General features: G+C 42.2%; 1 protein-coding gene across 1 annotated transcript; it reads right to left on the reverse strand.

Annotated features, from left to right (window-relative positions):
* Positions 1–362: 362 nt before the first annotated feature.
* Positions 363–20,321, reverse strand: pgm5 (phosphoglucomutase 5). Its single transcript, XM_029510784.1, has 11 exons — positions 19,819–20,321; positions 18,135–18,297; positions 17,823–17,969; positions 17,546–17,671; positions 17,271–17,461; positions 16,551–16,705; positions 9,913–10,028; positions 7,110–7,245; positions 6,430–6,613; positions 2,790–2,927; positions 363–1,199 (listed from the first exon to the last, which is right to left on the reverse strand). The coding sequence occupies exons 1-11, from the start codon at positions 20,074–20,076 to the stop codon at positions 1,110–1,112; spliced, it is 1,704 nt and encodes a 567-aa protein (XP_029366644.1). The 5' UTR covers positions 20,077–20,321; the 3' UTR covers positions 363–1,109.
* Positions 20,322–20,416: the final 95 nt, after the last annotated feature.

Below are 20,416 nucleotides of genomic sequence, written 5' to 3' on the forward strand. Positions count from 1 at the left end.
ATATCCTCAACACATAATGACGGCAATCAGCATGTTTATGAGTTCCAACTCTGGGTGTCTCATTCAGGGCGTATAAAGATCAACCCTCGTCATTTCTTATCACAACACAACAGCTTCGACATGTTTCGCACACAAGGGCCTGCTTTCTCTCAACAATCATCAAGTGATATATTGCGCACAACTTGGTAATCTTGATTATTTAGAATTTGTTTGGTTAGGATCTAAATATTCGCGAAGACTAACTGAAGCATTTCATTAATTTGACCTGTACAACTACACACAAAAGCAACAAATACACACAAAAAGTTTATTTGCTGTTAAAAAAAAAAACAAACAAAAACAACAACATTCCCCTAAAACCAAAATAACCAAAAAAAAAAGAAAAAAGAAAAAGAAAAGGAAAATCATATTAATATTTATTTTCCTTCTTCATTCATTGTCTTTTCATTTCGTATATTCTGTTCTTAGGTAGTAAACATGAGTGTGACTACTCCCCAGTACTTCAACTTCACATCGTACATCAAACATTTGATTTTACTTCAGTATGTCATATAAGTTGTGATGCAATGGCACGTTTATTTTACATTTTGAAAAAACTCTTGGCTTTTGCCATGAAATTGTCGAAGAAAGAAAAAACAATGTGATGTACTGAAAATGCGAGTATGGTTACAAGCAATACAAAAAGTGAACACTGCACTGTTACACAAAGAAAGAGTTTAAACCGAAAGTGATCTCATTGGCTCCCTCTGTGAATTGGTTTTGAAAGAGCAGGGGAGAAATATTAATCGCCAGTCTGCACGTTGATAACTTGTTAGTTAGGTTAGACTTTTTTTTTTTTAAAGGTAATTAAATAGCCTCCCTGGCACTGTGTTAACCTCTCAGTAAAGAAATGAATAAACAACTGAGATTAATGTGCATCAGGACAGAGAAACTCCAGCAATAAGCACCTTTAGTTGACGTATCTTTGAAAGAAAGAAAGCCCAAAAAGTTAATCTGAAGCTACAGAGAAATCCTGTTTAAACGGGAGGAAACGTTTGGAAGGGATTCTGGACTGTGTGAGCAGGTGAGTGCGGACGAGTGCGAGCGTGCACGTGTTTTTTTCCACTTCTTCATGTGATAACGTTGGGGCCACGGCGTCCCGTCCTCTCGTGGATGTTGGAGAGCTTCAGGGCGATGGCGATGAGGGGACCCAGCACCACCTGTGGTGACAAAACATCCAGCACAAATGCTTTTTCAGCGACGATCATTCAGCATCACTGGACGTTTTGAATCGAGCGGGGAGGAACATTTGGAGTTTGAAGGCACTTTTGGGTGTTATTACAAATTCACCGATTGCTTCTTTTATGATCTGCTTTTTCCTTTCTTTTTTTTTTCTTTTTTTTTTTTTTTTACTTTAGGGTTGAATAAATATTTTTTGCTGTCACAAGCTGCCAGCATGTAGTAAATTCACAAATCTTTAAAACTCTTTTGTGGAAAAGACATTTATAAGATCAGGATAAGGGCTATAATGTCAGAAAGTGACAATCCATAATTTCATGGGGCATTTCCTCCTGTTTTTTTTTTGTGTGTGTGTAATTTTGTACAACCTATCTGTATTATGTGTAAAATAAATAAAAAATAAACACACTTAGGGTCCCTGCGGGACTATGACTATGAGAGCAATGATCAGATCCAGTCGCTCACACCAAATCACGGCAGCTAAAGAGCACTTCTTTCAGCAGACCTTGGCTGTGGTCTTTGCTTTGTTGAACTACATGATAGCTATCATGTGAGCTTGCGACCAAAGATCAAGAGGGAGATAAACAGTACAGTTAAACAGAAACCAGCACCAATAACCTGGTTTCACTGATGTCATTTCGTCTTGAAAAAACTGTTAATATTCATGTCCACGGGGCTTTGCAGAGAACCAGTTTGTCAAACAGCCCTTGCTACTTGCAACAGATAATTCATTCATAAAACCTTTGCAACAGGAAGACCTGGGTGTAATAAGTGTTTAAAGTAGATGTGGTGTGGGAAGATAAACAAAGAATGAATGAAACAAATCACTGGATGTTTATACTACTCAACCTACAGTACACTAGAGTGCCTTGTTTGCTCATGTACACTTGTATTTGATGAGTTTTGAGTTTGGCATTGCGGTGTTATTTTAAACTCCTCATTGTGTTGGTTTCATAATGGAACAGGACGCACACATATTACATATCTACAAAAAAACAAAACAAACAAACGCAAGTGCAGTGTGAAACTTTCTCTCTACTGACACAGAGACACACACAGCCTGTGACTCTGCTGCTCAGCTCAGTGTTGAATATAAAAGTATTTGGGCCCCTTTTAATGTAGATTTAATGAGCATTGCAAATCACAGTCCACATGCGATTTATGTGGACTGGGAAAGGGGCAAAGCTCAGGTTAAGCAAAACCTAAATGAGTCTGTCAGGTCATCATGCCTGCATCTTTACAGCTCCTCTCATTATCCCAACATCTACAGCCGCATCAGAGGAACACGCTGCTAATCATTCCAAAGTCTACTGGTTGCACAAGTTCCAACATCTGGTGAGCACAAAAGTTGTGATGATGAAAAATGAAAACACAACACAAACAGAAGTGAGGACTAAATCCCACAAAGTCTGCGGTAACTTCTGCTAATACGAACAGCTCTAACGTACTCTTTGATAGTATGAGTTCAACGATGAGAAAACGGTCAGTAGCCACGACTCATTGTTGCTGAGGGACCTGGTTGAAGTTAACCAGACTACAGCCACTCACAGACCCATGTCACCCCTCCGTACCTGTGTCTCTCTGCTGTGCCTCTCCGGGTCTCTCTCAAAACTCTCAGCATAAATTCGGAGGATGGCCCCCATCCCTCCACCGCTCCCACTCATCCGAAAGACCAGGCGCGATGAGTCAGTGAAGATGATCCTTAAACCCTACAGACATGGACATATACAAAATAAATACTCTCAAATTCTGACCACGCAGTAACAGAGTACAAAGAGATGGATTTAAGTGGAGTGAATACTTTCACCAGCAGTTAAACAGCCAGTCCATTAAAGTCTAGTGTATAAAAAACTGCAACTGAGTTTGGCTCTTGGGCTCGTTGTTCTATAGAAATACTAACCTAAATTTGTAACTTTATTCTGGATATCACAACCACTAAGGATGGCGAGCCTGATCTAACTATAAGTCTTAAATCTTTAAATATCATAAAAGTTTATCAACTTCTTGATGATTTATTAGGTTCCAAAACATAAGTTGCAGACAGCAGCCAAGGTAATTGAAAAACATAAATGAAACTCCAGAGAGCAAAATTTGAAATTCATACAAAATAATTCCCAAAATCGACAAAAACCAAAGCAAGTTTGGGGAATATTGGTTGAGTAATGTGTGAAATATGAAGGAGAGCTGTAGGTGAAAACAATAGTTCCTTGTTGTGCAGCTGTAAACATCCACTAGGTGTCACTAAGACTGTGTGTATTTCTGGGAGGTCTTTAAATAGGACTTCTTTACAGTGAGAGCAATAATGTCTATGAAGTTATGATCATGTTGAAGGTCACGACTACTTCAGTACTAAGAGTGACCATTTGAAGGGTGATTCTTGAAGATTTATTTGAGGACCGTGTCACTGTATTTCAACAGTTCCTGATAAAATTCCTCTTTGAACTTTACCTCGCCATTTTCAGGAAAAACAGGATATTGTTGCGTTGGGGTAACCAGCTACAGCTCTCACTGGCTGACGTAAGGAAGATAAGGCTCTTTGACTAATGAATGTGTGATGACTCTTATCTGTCCCACATTCCTCAGCCCCTCTTTCCTTATCCCATTACAGCAAAGGAAAAGCTCAGGGGAAAAGACAGTGAGATGTTCCAAGGCAAAAGAAAAAGAAAAAAAAACAAACAAACAAAAACAAAACAAGGCACATGAATGAGAGAAATCATGATGGCCTTCATAAAAAGCACCCTAAATACTTTCATCCTGACTGAAACTGTCTTCATTGGTGCTGTCAAAACGTTCATGCTCATCGCTCCATGTGTTGGTGTTGTCAAGTAGTGTGTTGTTCCTTTTCTGAGCAGCAAAGAAGCATTTTGAGAAAACCTACAGAACTAAAAAGTCAAACGTGTTCAGTGTCCCATGCAGAACAGTAACTCCAGCTCAGAATAATAAGTGTTAACTGCTTCGAACTAAGCTGCGTTGTTTTTAGACCCATTGCGCAAAAAGGAAAAGTAACTCCACCACCAGCCGCCTTCCTCCTCATCTGAGTTTGGCAACAGGAGTGCGGGCGTGGAGAGGCAGCGATAATGAGAGATGTCCGTCCATCCACCCGCCGGTCTGTCTATCTGTGACTATGTCAGCTCATCTCTAACAATAGAGGGGTGATTATCAGGAGGCTCTAAGTTACAATGTCCACTGTGAACATCAGTCCACATACCAGCCAGTGTGTCTCTACCCAACATTAAAGGCAAAACTCACTAACTACTTATATATCCGTATAAAAAATGAGTTTGGAACTGTTGTGCTGTGGAATTTTGTTTCCTATGAAAACAGCTTGTGAATCTCAAGTAACTACACAGTTGAAATGGAAAACCTGATGTCAGACAACAGAAAACCTGGGCTTGCCTCATATACATTGCATTTGGACAGTCTTCTTCAGACTGCTGGATTTATAAGTAACTTTGGTTTGTTGTGTCCTTAAACAATCATGGCTTCTTCAACAGAGGTGAAACTGACGGTGACTCTGGTTGAGCTCCAGAGATCCTGGGTGGAGATGGAAGGAACTTCCAGAGACTTCTTAAAATAGCCTGGAAAATAGATCTATAATAGAATGGAATAGAAATAGAAACGCATTGTGTCGGGAGGAAGTGCATTTTAACCCAAAACGCATTTGCATGAACGTATTACAGGTTTCGATAGCAATGCTTTTTCATCTATCCATCTCTCTGGAAGATACACCAACAATGCAGAATGATTTCAGTGGCCTACCATTGGTGTGTAACACACAAACTTTGTGTGTGTGTTTGTGTGGTTGTGTCTATGTGCCAGCTTCACCCCCTTCAAACACACTTGTAGCGGAGAGACTGCAAGTGAGACGACAGCTGATATAATTCTGTCCTGGGAGGAATGTGTATTGTAATAAAACACACTGGGGCGACTGAGGATTTACCCGTGAGGTTAAATCACATTTCGGGGCGACTGACTAACTGGCAGTGAAGCTGCTGGTACCATGGCAACACGGCGGAGAAGTGACAGCGGCATAACAAGAGACGACATCCCTCCTTTACACAATTAAAATGTATAAGGTGAAATGGCTGAACAAAGTAAACACAAGACGTGAAGGCCAACTGCATGTGTGCGAGCGTGCGTGTGTGTGTGTGTGTGTGTGCGTGTCTGTGTGGTATTAGGTGGAGCACAAGCAAGATGTGTTGACACCAGGAGTGAGTTTCCACACATTTCTGGACAGAACAGAGGGAGTCAGCTGGGTAAACTTCAGAGACTGAGGGGGAGACGGGGAGGGAAAGAGGGAGTGAGGTTATAGTGACTGAAGGAGTTTTCAGTGTACGCAGTAGGGCTACGTGCTGTATGTATTGTGTTTTTGTATGCACATGTTTATGGTTTAAAATGGAAGATAGGCTATCATGTCCAAACATGGAGCCTCTCCGAGGAGACAACACTGAAGCTCAGTGGCTCAGTGGGTGGTCCAGCTCATGAACGGCTGATGAACGACTGCCTGTGTATGAAAGAGAGCAAGATGGAGGAACTGTGGCTGCCAGTGTGAGACGTCTTCAGGCAGGTTTGACATGAAATGAACCAGCTCTTACACACTCCCTAGTCCAGCTCAATTTATCACTGGGATTGAGATGAATTACTGCAGATCTGGGCTGTGAGCAACATGTCTGCTTGCTCCAGCTGCTGCTGGATAAGGAAGCCACACCCAGCTTTGATTTATATATATGATATATCTGTAATAGCTGATCACTTCTTGCACCAGGCTGCCCACAGAAGACTTTTTAAACTCGTGCATGAAGGTTTTGTGAGACACACGTACTGTGCAAATAGAAAGACGGCTGAGTCATGAATCATCAAAAGTTTTACACATTTTCTTTTCAAATATTTAAAATGACTATTATAGAAATACTCCAAGAAGACACCCATTCAACTTTTCATTCAGCTTTTTAAACCTAAACTCGGAGTATCTGCCATGACCAAGTGCTACCTCAGTGAATGAACGAAATTCAGTGGAGTCATTTTATTTTACATCATTGAAAGAGAAAAAACATTCCATCTGGATGTTTGAAGTGCTTTTTAAGATCAACACAAACGCTGGCTATGAGATCGCTGTTTAACAATACAAATGCTACATTAATTCTGTCCTCCTTGCTCATTTCTACTTGCGTGACTCTGTCATGTAAGATCCCAAATGCTTCCCAGACTGACCTGGTTCCGGGCCACGGTTCCATCCACGGGGTCGACGTACTCGAAGCTGTCGGCTTTCTCCACGCTGTACATGTGGTCTCCTACAGCAAACTTCTGGCTGGTGAACGCTTTGTCCGAGATTACTGCATCCAGATCCCTCATTAGGTAAAAGGCTGCCCGGGGATCCAGGCCTTCATAGTCAAACCTGAATAACACAAGGCACAAACACAAAATGCTAATTTTTTTCCCTACATTTTCCAGTCTGTTTAATGTACTATAATAACTCCTATTGCTATATGACAACAGGCGCTTGTGTTTTGGATACTGTTTTCATTTTCTCGTCTCGATCGTGGCCTGGCCTGCATGTTCTCTCCAGCTATTTGTTGTGGGAAATGCGCATCAGTTCAGGAAAGCTCTCTGTGAGAACATGAAAAGCTGCAGCAACTGTCAGTGGGAACATTGACTGCAGTAGCTATCTCTGCTGCTCACAGGGGAGAGGTTAAAATAAGATCAAGCGGCAACCAGTGAGGAGGACTGGAAGATAAATGGTTGAAGGTGAAGGCCTGTGAGACATATTTGGCTTTGTTTGGGACACAAGGGATCAAGGCTTTTGGAAGAGTCATTAAGTCAACCAAAAGGCCTGGTAGACTCACATAAATCTGAGATATACAAACAAGGGAAGACCAAAAAAATCCAATTACCTGCAGAAATAGTTGCGCCCAAACTTGGCCCAGTGCTCTCTGACAATCTGCTCCACACCCTGCTTCCTGGCTGCCATGATGGACAACCAAACCAGCACCGACCATAAACCATCTTTCTCACGAATGTGGTCTGAACCTTGAGAAGGAAGAAATCCACAAAATTGTCACAACTCTTGATTCTCTGTGAAAGTGAAGTGAGGTGAAGCGGGATAACATATAAAGTGTGTCATGTCAACGGATGGAAATAGGAAGGAAATATGAGGGAATGATTGGAAGCATTTTAACATAGTTTCGCACAAAGACTGGAAACAAGGGCAGGCACCTAACCTGTTCCTACTCAGGTCACCACTGCATGTGTGCATGTGTGCATGTTGGCCTGTGCATGTGCGTGCATCAGCCTCGGTTTCTGCTTTTGACTGTGCCATCAAATGTGGTAGAAAGAATGACAAATTTCCAGCATCGTCCCTCGTTTGTGGACTTCATTTCAATCTTCGGTCTGATTCAGGCTAGCTGTCTTTATGCTAAGTGTGTCCTGACTCCAGCTACATACTGAACGGTGCTATCAAATAATCATACCATTTAACTCTCAGCAAGGCGAGTATGTGTAATTCCACAAATGTCAGAGAAGCAGGAGAACGCTGGAGCAGCTGAGTTTCCGCAGAGCCACCACGGAACAACAAGGCTGGATTTAAGAAAATCTTAAAATATGGTTATTTTTGTCCTAGTATTTGACTCTAATGTAACAGAAGGTCAGAGAGCGTCCCACTCTAAAATACACGCACACACAAACAGAAGGATTGATCACATCCTCTATTAGTCTCTCCATTAGGGAGCCATCAAGCTGCTGTCAAAGACAGCTGCTCAGTAAAGGTTTTTCTGTACATGAAGATGTTACTTGTGTTCCCCTTTAAGAGTTTAATATCATTTCACTTTAGAATAAATCTACATAAAGTATATGTACGAGAGGACATCAAGACCTTACTATTGTTTACAAAATGTTGTTTATTGTACACTTTAAATTGTGGTTTCTTGGTCTGTGCCCAACTGTAGCAGCTGTTAGGAAACTGACTGCTGCCATTTTCTTATCCCCGTCTCACTGCCTGTCGTGATTCATCTTAGTCTCTCCACTGAACTTCACATCAATAACATGATTCTGCCGACAAATAAACAAACAGACATCATAAGCTCAAAATGATTCATTCTTTGTGTTTGAATAAGTGCATGTGAGTTCGTGAGGAGCAGGAGTTGTGTGCAGCTCTGATGATTTACTTCTCTGAGCTCTCTGAGCTTTTGGCCTTACATGGCTAGACATCGAGTGAGCTCCCATAGTCCTCTGAGCTCTCTGCATCTTCTCTGCTTCCTCCAATTTCTCTCCTCCTTGTCAATACTTCTCATATTTGTACGCTCCCAGCTGTCTCTCTCGTCTTTCCTACAATCCCCTCCTGTCTTCTGTCCTGTTCACACCAGCTCTTTGAGCCCCCCCTCCCCCTTCCCCTCTCTTCCAAAAAGCCAAAGCTATTGATGAAGACAGTGATTCAGTGAGATGAGAAAAGTAAGGAAGCCATGTGTATCTCCTGTGCACATAATGTTTATATTTGCTGCTGTGCCTGAGTTTGCATTCATAGAAACCACTGCTGTTGGAGGCCTGTCTGCATGTTGTGGTGATTCAGGAAGCCCCCGTCTCCTTTTATAGCAGAAGAATGGGGATTATTTACACATGCAGTCAGGGTCACAGCCCTCACATCTATTACAAGAGTCTGACTGGAGCTCCAGGCAGTCAGGATGGGCTGCTTACAGCTCTACAACTAGAACAGGCTGGAGTGTGAGCACCACAAAGGGAATAGGCAAATTGTGAGAACTTTCTTCACCTTTAAAGGGAAATCAATTTCAGAGCGGCAGTTTAATTCTGCAGTTTCCCTCAACAGTGTAATCTGTGGTAAAAACACTGGAAGCATCTTGTTAATTGTGTTAATTGAAGCAACAGAAGTTATCGGGAATAAAACTAAAGCAAAATTATTTACAAGTGGCAAATCCATCGCTTTTTGTCTTTATTTTTATTTGCGCCAGTAAAAATAAAGTGTTTCACATCAAGGACTGCTGTAATGACACAAATTAGACCACTGATGGTGATTTTTGGTCCAATTACAAGAAATGGGTTTGAAACACATGACCAAAATAATCATACAGTCATTGTGTTACTAATGGATGAAACTTATTCCACTTGTTCGGTGCAGCACCCACCAAAAGGACCCGTGGGGGGACCCTGGGTAAAATTTAGAAACCATGGATTTACACCATTGTGTAGAATTCTTTGAAACGTATGAATCAAGCTGAGCTCTCTGGGTTGTGTTTATTGTCTCACATCACCTTACCCAAAACTACCACTGCAGCCATCTGTGCAACCTGTCTGATCCCTTGTGTTTTATCCCTATTGGACTTCTTTGTAATGTGGTGCTGCGCTCCCAGATTTATGAAACGTGAACACACATGCTGTTTGAAAGTTTCGGCCAGTCCCTGCTGCTTTTTGAGTGGGCGACAGCTGACTGGTGCAGTCCTGGAGTGATGGCCTTGTTTGCAGGCACCTCAACAACAGTTGCTACTGAGGGGAGGGGATTTTCAAAGTCACATGTCACATTTTCCAAGCCAGTGCAGGGGTTCAAATCTGTGACCTTCTAGACGCATTCAAACAGACTACTGCTCCCCTGTCTCTGTATTTACTGTCTCAACGACCACATTCATAAATCTGTCTTTATGGGTGGAGGGCGGTGCTGTTTGGCTCGCAGGTGAATGTGGTAGATCATACCTGTCCCAAAGCTCTCCTCCCCACAGAGGGAACAACGGCCAGAATCCATCAGGTTCCCAAAGTACCTCCAGCCTGCCGGAGTCTCATACAGCGCCAGTTTCATGGCTTTGGCTACCCTACGAACAGGTAGAAAGAAAGAGAGAAACAAGAGTAAAACTAGAGTCGCTCTTTGTCTACTTTACACTAACTGATCTCTCTTTAATACCTCATGCCAGCCAGTTTCTCCAGTTCTGATACAAAGATAAGCTCACGAACAATCCTCTGACCTTTGAAATGAAGCAAACCAAATGCTGTATGACAAGAAAACCGCCAACAGCTCATCCAATAATTTAATAAGGTGAAGGCAGCAAGAACAAAGTGAGCTAACCTTTAAGCTCATGTTTGCTTTGAACCTGAGCCATGGACTTACATAGGCAGATGGGGAGAGGGAGTGTGCGTGTGTGTGTGTGTGTGTGTGTGTGTGTGTGTGTGTGTGTGTGTGTTGGTGTCCCGAGGAGGGATAAAGGTGTAGACGCTACTAAATGTGGGAGGAAAGGGAGTACAAAGAAATGGCCTGAAGGGGAAAAGAGCAAAGAGAAAGATCTAATAAAATGTTGAAGCGCATATTTAGAAAAGCAAGTGCAACTACAGCAACACAAAATGGGAATGTGGTTCTGAAAATCAATTTCAAATATGTAAATAATAGGAAAGTTAAACAAAATTAACACAATATCAACTGTTCTTTTATAGTCCCTGTTCCACTTGCATCAAATAAATATCTGAAACATTTCATGTAGTGATGTGTCGTTTGTGAACAATTTGTTCATTTTGAACTAATCTTTTGTATGACTCGGGAGCAGAGTCAGGAGCAGAGGTGAACAGAGTGCGCAAATTCACTACTTGAATAAAGGTACAGATACTCAAATATTAATCAAATATCAAATATTACTCCAAGTAAAATTACAAAAAAAAAACCAAACAAACAAACAAACCAGGAAATACAGGAAAGGAAAGTAGCTTAATTGTCATTATACAATAGACTGATTTGATTCTGCTGCAGACATGCTTAGAGCTCAAAAATTCCTTCGGTTAAAGAGGCCCAAAAGAACCGGTCAGTGGAGGGATCTGGTCCAGCCCAGAGGTCTCCAGCTCTGGTCCTGATGTTTCCTGCTCCAACACACCTGATTCAGAGGATCAGCTCGTCATCAAGCTCTGCTGAAGTCTGATCAGGAGTCACTCATTTGAATCAGGAAACATCCAGGACCGGAGCTGGAGACCTCAAATGGGTTTTTCATTGGTTCCAATGAACGAAATGAACGAATGACTTGAAAAAACATTTGCTTATTTTAATGAACGACATAAAAAGACCTGAGTCAGTAAAAAGATCCAAACTAATTTCATGAGGTTTTCTGTCGATGCTCAGAACTACACTTGTTGTTATAACCTTTACAATTTACTCTGAGTGATACCATTTGAATCAGCCACTGGCACTTGGTCAAAGCCTCACGGCGCGGCTATCGTTAAGTACAACGAGGTTGAGTTCTCCGTTTTGTTTCTGGAAACTGAAGGTTTTAATTAAGCGTGGAAGAGTTTACACTCCACAATAACACGCACATGGTGAGTTTATTAAAGCTGACGTGATGCTCTTTATAGCCAGTATTTTTAAAAGGGCTATAGATAAGTATTTTCATAATAACACTGGATCAAACGAACACTTGTGTGTGAAAGGATTTGCTCATAGTGGCGAACCAGCAGAGAACAATCAAAGACACTTCTTCAAAGTTGCGGCTTTACTGCTTTGGGTCATTCTCAATGCTCCTGTACTTCCCAGGAGCAGCAAACAATCCCTTACAGGCGGAGACAGAGGGGGAGACCAGCCAGTAAACACATCAGAAGATTTAACAGCTGAACATAAAGTCTTAAATTCCTTGGCCTGCTATAGTATCTCAAAAATGAATAACATTTTTCTGTATCTGCTGAAAGTGCAAAAAAAAAAAAGTGTAAAAAATTTATGAGCAATTCAAACAAAGTTGCTTAAAAGCTTTTTCAAATCTCACATTAAAAAATGCAACGAGAATAAGGATAATAATTAGTATTTTTTTCTATAGATTGTTTTATTTATTTAATTTATTTATTCTTTTCACATCCATTGGGTTTTCAAATTTTACTGTCCAGTACTGTACAAGATTTAGGCATTTATTTATGATTAGAAACAAAATAATGAAGCAACGTGTTTTCAAATGATGAACTGTATTGAGCCTGAAAATTTTTAAGAAGAGATGATACCTCGGAAGGAGGGCTGGGACTTTTATGTTGCATTGTAAAGTTTCCATCCTGAGCCAACTTCCAGAGCTGTTTACTTACCCGGTGTCCTTCTCCTTCCCCACAACTCACCCCTCAAACACACCATCCAAGCCTCCTCAGCAACCATCGCCAAATGTAAACACAACTTTCAGGACAACACAGAAGAGCACAGGAGAAAATATTTAACCCGGCAAAACAGTTGTGGATTTCCAAGAAACAAATGTTAGAATGTCAGTCTCTGATGCTTTTGCTGTGGGATGCTGCAGATATGAGTGGGATTGAAGGTTCAGTGCTGGTACACATGTCAACACAACCATCATGTCGGTAAATAAGCCCACAAAGTGTTCAGTGCAGTTGTTTATGTGAGGGTAGAATAAAATACCAAATAAGAGTAAACCATCTTTATTCCCATCTGGGGGATAGAAGAGTTGGAACGGAAACCCTGGCCGTCCTACAAAAAAAAAAAAAAAGAAAAGAAAAGAAAATCTGACCTCCGGACATACTTTTGACGTTTTAAATGGCACATACAATGCCAACACAAGCACTGAAACTTATCCTATCAGTGCTCTGTTTTTAAACAGAGTTGCACAAACGCTGGCACAGAGTTGCTGTTGAAAGTGTGAGAGTACTGAGAATAGTGTTTTCTCAAGTTTAATGACCGCACCAAACTTGATCTTAAAAGTTCAACCTAGTTTCTTTCGACAAACAGGGAATGATCATCTTCCAAACATTTCCCAGTTTTAGATGCACTATACAAGCTGCTTGAGGTCAAGCACAGGCTGTACTTAATTCTGAAGACTGCGAGCTTTACAACAGAAATATAGAAAAGGTATCAACATGCTGTTAAGGAGTTAAGATAAGACCCTGCAGATGATCATTTTTCATTTACAGGGAGTACTGAGGCATTTTTTGTCAGCAAAACACACAAGCTTTAGTATCGACAGGCACAACCAAACACAAACAGATACAGTTCATTGTCTGAGGCCAGCCAGACTCAGTGGATGCTGCCTCTCTCTCTCGCCACAGGCTTTGCCAAAAAAAAAAAAAAAAATGTTGGCTGATGAATATGACTGGAGACACAAGGAATGATCTTGGAAGGTTTCTATTTAGGGCTGTAATCCCCCCGTGTGTAGGTGTGACCTCTCAGCTGTGAGCCTCGATAGTCTGTTCGTGTCCATTTTCCCACACTTGTAAAAGACAGGGTTTGACTAAAGATTGTGTAGTCGAAAGACCAAAAAGTGTTGTTTTATATGATAAAGGCTTAGTTTTTTAAATCAGGGCTGATAGCATATAACTGTCGAAGCGGTTTTTTTAATGATTGCGAATATTAATGTCAACTGACACACTCTTTATAAATTGATTCATTAAATTCCCTATTTGAACATTGCTGTTAAAAACTAAACATATCAATGCCATAACATGTACCAGTTCATGATTCATGGGTGAGTCACTTAATATTAAATCAAATTTACTGAGCAATGAAAAAAAAAAAGTCACAAAAATCACACTTGTGCATGGCATGCGTGCAAATATTTCCTGAAAATGAAAAATAACCTGGATGCTACTAGCTTGGAGGAAAAGTTTGCAAAAAGTCTTACAGATTTGAAGTTATATTTGGTGCTTCATCCTCTACATAGTATCTTCATGGATGTCTGATTGAGTTGAGTGAGTGTCGTCTGTCCCGCACTATCTGAGATCGTAGATGCTTTTTAAAGGATTGAGCAAACTGCATCAGACACTGAGGCTGAGAAAAAAAAAAGTTTTCTGCCAGATGATGATTTGGATACTTTGCCACCATAAGGTGACGTGTAGGCAGAGATTTTTTTTTTTTTTAAACTGGCTCAGCTACCCAGCATCATGTTTACTCCTCTGAACTCCAGGTTCTGGGTTACAAACTTCGACAGCCACTGCGCGCGCTTACAATGCTACTTTACAGTCTGCAACCACATACCTGCTTAGATTATTCAGGCATCTCCCTCATTTACTTTCTCCCTCTGTCTTCTTGTGTGTATCTGTCTCTCTTGTGCATCAGTAAACACAGAGGAGTGCAGAAGAGGGAGATGATGCTCCCAAAGGGAAATGTCGCCAGCTTTTGACCTTGGCCTGATATTTTACCAAACATAGCATCCATTGCTCTCGTTCTTCACCTCCCCCTCTGCCTGCATTTCAAATTTTTATCCTGGCGTTGGGACAAAAAGTGCAGAGTGCTGAAGCTTTACGGTGAGGTTTTTTTCCTCACCGGAACTGAATAAAACACTGAAGATGTTGCCATGATGACCAAAGCAAAAACATGGTCGAGATGAATCTGGAAATGGTCATAGCTGTCACCTAAATCATTCAGTAATCATTCAGTAACAAAGTACCATTGTGACATCCAGCAGGGTGTCAAAATATATTAACCAGTCATTACTATTATACTGAGTGGAAAGATTCTTTCTTTTCCTTTTTCTCGCTGCACCAAACATTATGAGAAACATGATATTAATAGCCATAGGCACACAGAGTGACAATGAATTGTAAAAAGTGCATTTGCGGACAGAAGAAACTCTCACCCTCTCACCGCTTCAGTCTGACCATTAAAACTAACCCAAAAAAAGAATTTCAACTACAGCTCAACCTTCCAGTCCTTTTGGATAAAAGCATCTGCCCAATGTAAATACGAAGTAAGAAGGACTCTGACTTCATCCTGCTAGCACATCCATGACTCGGCCCTCCCATCCCTGGAACGGTTAAAGGAGAGGCAGATGCTTCCATTAGCAAAAACCTCCCTCCCCCCACTCTATCTTCTTCTGACCCCTCCCGTCCTCATCAACATCAGCCCCCGCCTACATTGTGGGTGCAGGGAGACACGTCCTCCCACATACAGGCACGCACAGACACCCTCAGCAGTCAGCCCAGCGTAGAATAGATATAGAGGATTTCACACCTGTAACTCCAACCTCCTGCCTATCTGAATTCAGATCAGTTTCCTGCACAACAAAACATCCCCTGCTCCTCGGAAAACAAATACATTTCTTTTTCACACATCTACAAACGGTGTATATACTGTCACATTTATGAAGGCTTTTATAACAGTTTGCTTGACGATGCATAAACACACAGCAGGGAGGGTCGCTAAGTCTAAACACTCAGCATACAGTCACACACTCTGTCTCCTAAAAAGGCCGACACTTGGGTGGACTCCAGGGTCCAACACCACACAACTAAGTACCGTGACACTTCCTATTTGTCAGAGATATGCAGATATGAGTTTTACATAGCCTTACAGCATAGTTCTGTGTGAAACTAAAGTGGTGGTTGCAAAGCTAAGGGCTGAAAAAAGAAGCCTCCACCCCCTGTTACAATGCTCAGAGTTCAACAGGGGACCAACAAAAATCTTTCAGAATATAACTTATTTCTAACAACTATGTCTGTAGAGTCCACACTGTCATCTCTGTAGTGTTGGTATCATCTGTAATCGACATAAAACTGTAAAAAACAAAAAACAAAAAGGCAAATACTTACAAAAAGGGGAAATTAAGGAAAGGATTTGGGGTTTTTTTGGTATTCATGAGAGACTGGCATTTGTGTTTCTCTTGTGTGTGTGATGATTAGTGCGATCATTACGGCTCAACAGCCTCTTAAGACACAGCTTTTGGCATGGAGCAGCAAGAACACACAACAATGACCAAGGGCAGTGTCCAAGGGATGTGTGTGTGTTTGGGTGTGTGTCTCTACAGAAGTAATAACTCTGTGATGTAACATCTCACTTCACATGTCGAAGCATCCGTTTTCCCTCCTAACTGTGAAGCCCAGAGAGATGAGAGTTGGCAATGAGGTCACTTCCTCAAGATGCTGTCTTGAATGAATGAATAATGCACACAGACACGTTTTCGCCGGGATGAAGCCATGTTTTTTGCTTTGTTTTTTAAGAAACAAAATTCACTTGATAACTTGATGTGTATGATACTTGGTTGAAACAGAGAAAACCATAGTTGATCTTTTCAAGTTCCAACATAGCCATTAATGGCATGTTTCCCCTGAGTGGAGTTCTGATGAAGCCTCAGCACGGCGCAGCGCTGGGATCAATCCTACTGGAGCGATGTTAATGAAGATGACTTTAGCTGCGAGCACATCCTCTCACTCAGCACCATTTGGTCGGCTCTAGTCGTACATAACGGGCAATATTTATAGCTGGTGAGTAAATCTATGCATATGTGACTGTGTGTATGTGATCTCATAGTCTTATTCATAGTGGGTGAGCCTTCATCTGAGAGCGGTTTCCTACTCCAGAGGCCAGACTGCTCGGTTTGACAGACCCCCTTAGATCTACTGCTGAGTGTATGTGTGTGTGTGTGTGTGTGTGTGAATGGTACCTGTCAAGGGCGGTGCTTGTGGCCATACTCCTTGCAAAGCCTCTGACTCCATGCTGTCTGAAATAGGGGATGGCAGAGAGGTTGGCAGCCATGACGGCCACTGAATCAGCTGGGTTTACAAAAAAGGCGTTTTCTCCCAGGATCATGTATCGGTCCTGCCAACAGCACATCGTACAGCTTTCAGGGCAAGTTGACTTTTATACTTTTAATATGTTTTCTTCTTAACAATGATGTATTGATCCTACCAGTGAGTATTTAGCCAGGGAACCAAGTACAGTTCAGAAATCCTAATTGTTTTCTGGACTATTAAAAACGCATCGCTGAGCACTGAATAATTTTGCACTCGGTGCCCCTTCATGTCATTGAAGATGGTCAGTGTAGTCTGACTAAATCCCACATGATGCTAAATACTCATGTGTAAAAATCCACAGCTGAAAATAGTCCCCCAGCACAGATGCACTAGTTACCCCTGTTGAGCTACTACAGTGGCCAGCTTTGATAAGAAAACACATAGACTATAATTGTAATGTGTTTTTTAAAAAAAATTGCATCCTCTTTGGGAATTAATGAACTCTAATGACTGGACTGAAAAAAATGTCAGTCTTCATTTCACTTCATTGTTTTAGTGCAGAGAGTAAGTGAAGGGGCATTTATTATTATAGTTATTTGATTTTATTAAGAAAGGTTTTAAAATGCTACAGAAACATACGCACGTCTTACCCCATCTGCATCAAATGCAGCTCCAAAGCCAAAGTCACCTCCTTTCATGGCGTCAACTAGAGAGGTGGCGTAAGTCAGATTGGGCTCAGGAGGGCGGCCTCCAAAGTCCTCCAGAGGGACACAGTTGACTGCGGAGTTAGCAGGGGCCCCCAACTCATCACATAGGATCCTGCGTACATATGGGCCCATCACTGAGAAAAGAGGGGAGGAATTACCCAAAAGGTCAACAGCAGCTTAGGAGTTGTAATAAGAGGTAGGGGGATGACTTGTCTCACCTCCATTCATTGCATCTATGTGGATCTTAAGCTGATCCGTTCCTGTGAGGAGACTTTTAATGGCGGTGAAGTCAAAGATGTTTCTCAGTAGCTGTAGATACACCTCAACTGAGTCTACAATCTCCACTGGAAGCACAGAGAAGAGAGGATTGGCACTGGATGGGAATTTGATTATTTGTATGCATTTGTGGATTAACTGAAAAAAGGAATGTGCAGGTTCAGCTCAGTATTTGCTGATGGATGAATGCACAAAAGAAGGTAAGCCTGAGTGCTGTACCTCTGAAAGGTTTGAACTTGTTCTCCAGGTCAAATTCTTGCCGTCCCAGCCTGGAGAGGTCGATGCGAAGATCAGGACAGATCGCGTACTCCTCAAGTGTCCGGCTCACCTGATAAATCCTCTCCATCACTGTGTCCGGAGACGGACCTGTTGGCAAAATAAAAGCACACATTATATTTGTAAACATAATCGACACTAGTGTCTCATTTTTTAAATGTATCTCCAATTTCCTTAACGTCCACAACTCTCCAGATCACAAAACAATAAGCCTCCTAAAAAAAAGGGATTGGAAAAACAACCATCCTTTCTTACCTCCATTTGCCACATTGAACTTGATTCCAAAGTCTCCACCGGGGCCTCCAGGGTTGTGACTGGCTGTGAGGATGATCCCACCGATAGCCTTGATCTTCCTGATGATGCAGGAAACAGCGGGAGTAGACAGGAGGCCGTTGTGGCCGATGACCAGACGACCAATCTGCACAGCAAAGATATCAGCGAGGAGAAATGCGGGTCACACATCAATCCAGGATGTCCTCTACTGTAAAAGTGCTTTCTGTTGATTCTCAGAGGATGTGCAGATATCAAATTAGGCAACAGAACTGTTTCCCATAGATGGAGTACAGAAATGCAGCGTCAGATAATGTTTCTTGAGATGGCTGTGACAAAAAAACAAAAGACCATTTTTTCCTTTATATTCACTCTAAATGATTACACATCCACGTTTGACATGGACTGAAAACAACATCAGGCCAGAGCATTTTGTCATTCTACAGGTGACTAACTGACAGCTCTTTAAAAAGCAACTCATCTGCCCCAGGAGGGGTGCCGGAATAACCCTCCATTTACTATTTGCATGCTACTATTAAGAGTGGTAATACTACCAGCTTCCCATAATAGCCCTGCATATCAACCATACTAAATAAAAGTGTCCTCACTAGGGAGGAATGTATTCTCCTGACGTCAGCCGTATATCCTCGTAACAGGCAGAAAGTTGCAGGAACTTGTACGCTGCAGGAGATGTGAAGGAAAAACGCATAAGAAACTTCCACGGATACATTGCTGATGTCATTCAGTAGTGAGTGTGAGAAGTCGTGCCTACATGCTGGATGGGTTATCTGCACTGTGTGCTGCAACTGGGTTCAATGTCATAAAACGGGATGCCCAAAGCAAGCAGTTTGGACCAAGACAGAACAGAGAGGGAGAGAGGTGTGTGTGTGTGTGTGTTGGGGGGGTACGTGGGCAGGAAAATAGAAAATAGAGCAGGATGGATGGAAGTGCTGATAAGACTGACATCAAGAGACATTTGGCTGGGCAAGCAGAAAAACGGCCTGATCTCAAAAAACAAAATCTATTCCCTTCAGATTTTCCTTTGGAAGTCATCCAAACCAATCACAAAGATCTCCGAACAAGCGGTTTAAAATGAGCTGTGGGGATTTTCCTCCTGCGTGTCTGTCACTCAGTTTTCCTATTATCCTTTATCTGCTGGTGGCACTCAGAGTTCACTCACTTTCTGGATGTCAGACAAGCCTTCATGTCCCAATAACACAAATCATTACTTTCATCCGCCCGCACCTTTCAAGTTTTATAAACAAATATGGACCAGAGGAGGCACATAAATATGAAGCCTGATTCATTTAAAATATTTTTTCATATTTTGCCAGAAAAAGATCACTCAGTCTGTAGAATTTTTTCCTTCTTAGATAAAACTAAACTCCATGATTCCACAAGAAAAAGTAAAGATAGAAGAAGAGCCTGGAAGATAAACCAAATTTTGTGGGCAGAGTTAAGTTGATTATTATTATTATTTTATTTTTTATTTTTTGGCAGACATCCTGGAGCTGGTTCACTCAAAATCAGTCATCGGCTTTCACACATGAACTTGTCATCATTCAATGTTCATCCAGCTGAATCCCGTCATGCCAACTATTGATTGGTTGTGATGTTTCCACCATGTTGGTAAAGTGGATCTCCAGACCCCCCCCCCTCTCTCTCTTACCCCATTGGCAGCTGCCATCTGCACGATCACCTCGATGGCCGCCCGGCTGAAGTAGCGGCCGTCGCTGCCCACCACCATGGTGCAGCCCTGGCGGTCCCGCAGGTCGATGGAGGACAGCAGGCTCTGGATGTAGTTCTGCAGGTAGTTCTTCTTGCCCTCGAACACCGCCGTCTTCCTCCGCAGCCCGTTGGTGCCGGGCCGCTGGTCGTCGAAGGGGGCCGTCTGGACCGTCACCACCGGGATGGGGCTCGTCTCCATCCTCCTCGTCGGGACCCAAGGGCACAGCTGAAAGTTAGGCCCGGAGCTGGGTGGGTGGTGTCCGGCCACGGAGAACAGGCTGGGCGGGAGGTCCAGGTGGAGGAGGAGAGAGCGGTGACAGCGGCCGCCCTTTAACCCAGGGATGGGAGAAAACCCCTGGCCAGAAAATGTCCCCACCTCAGCAACCAATGTGGAAGACAAGAGAGCTGCAACATTCAGCCAAACTGTCCTCAGCTCTCAGACAACTCCCTCTTCTCCTAATAAGTCTGAACAACTGACTGCAATAGAAAAAAAAATCAGGGAGGGCCACAATCAGCTGAGCCTCAGGCCAAAAATAGAG

Source organism: Echeneis naucrates, chromosome 9 (assembly GCF_900963305.1).
Source record: "Echeneis naucrates chromosome 9, fEcheNa1.1, whole genome shotgun sequence".
Lineage (NCBI taxonomy): Eukaryota > Metazoa > Chordata > Actinopteri > Carangiformes > Echeneidae > Echeneis > Echeneis naucrates.

What these genes read in the sequence shown, in the direction of transcription:
- pgm5 (XM_029510784.1), bottom strand. Translation starts at nt 20,076, where the DNA reads ATGGAGACGAGCCCCATCCCGGTGGTGACGGTCCAGACGGCCCCCTTC. An exon ending in CAAGTTCAAACCTTTCAGAG is followed by an intron (nt 17,672 to 17,822) that starts GTACAGCACTCA and finishes CTGTGCTTCCAG; the next exon opens with TGGAGATTGTAGACTCAGTT. An exon ending in GGGCGCAACTATTTCTGCAG is followed by an intron (nt 6,614 to 7,109) that starts GTAATTGGATTT and finishes TGTGTTATTCAG; the next exon opens with GTTTGACTATGAAGGCCTGG.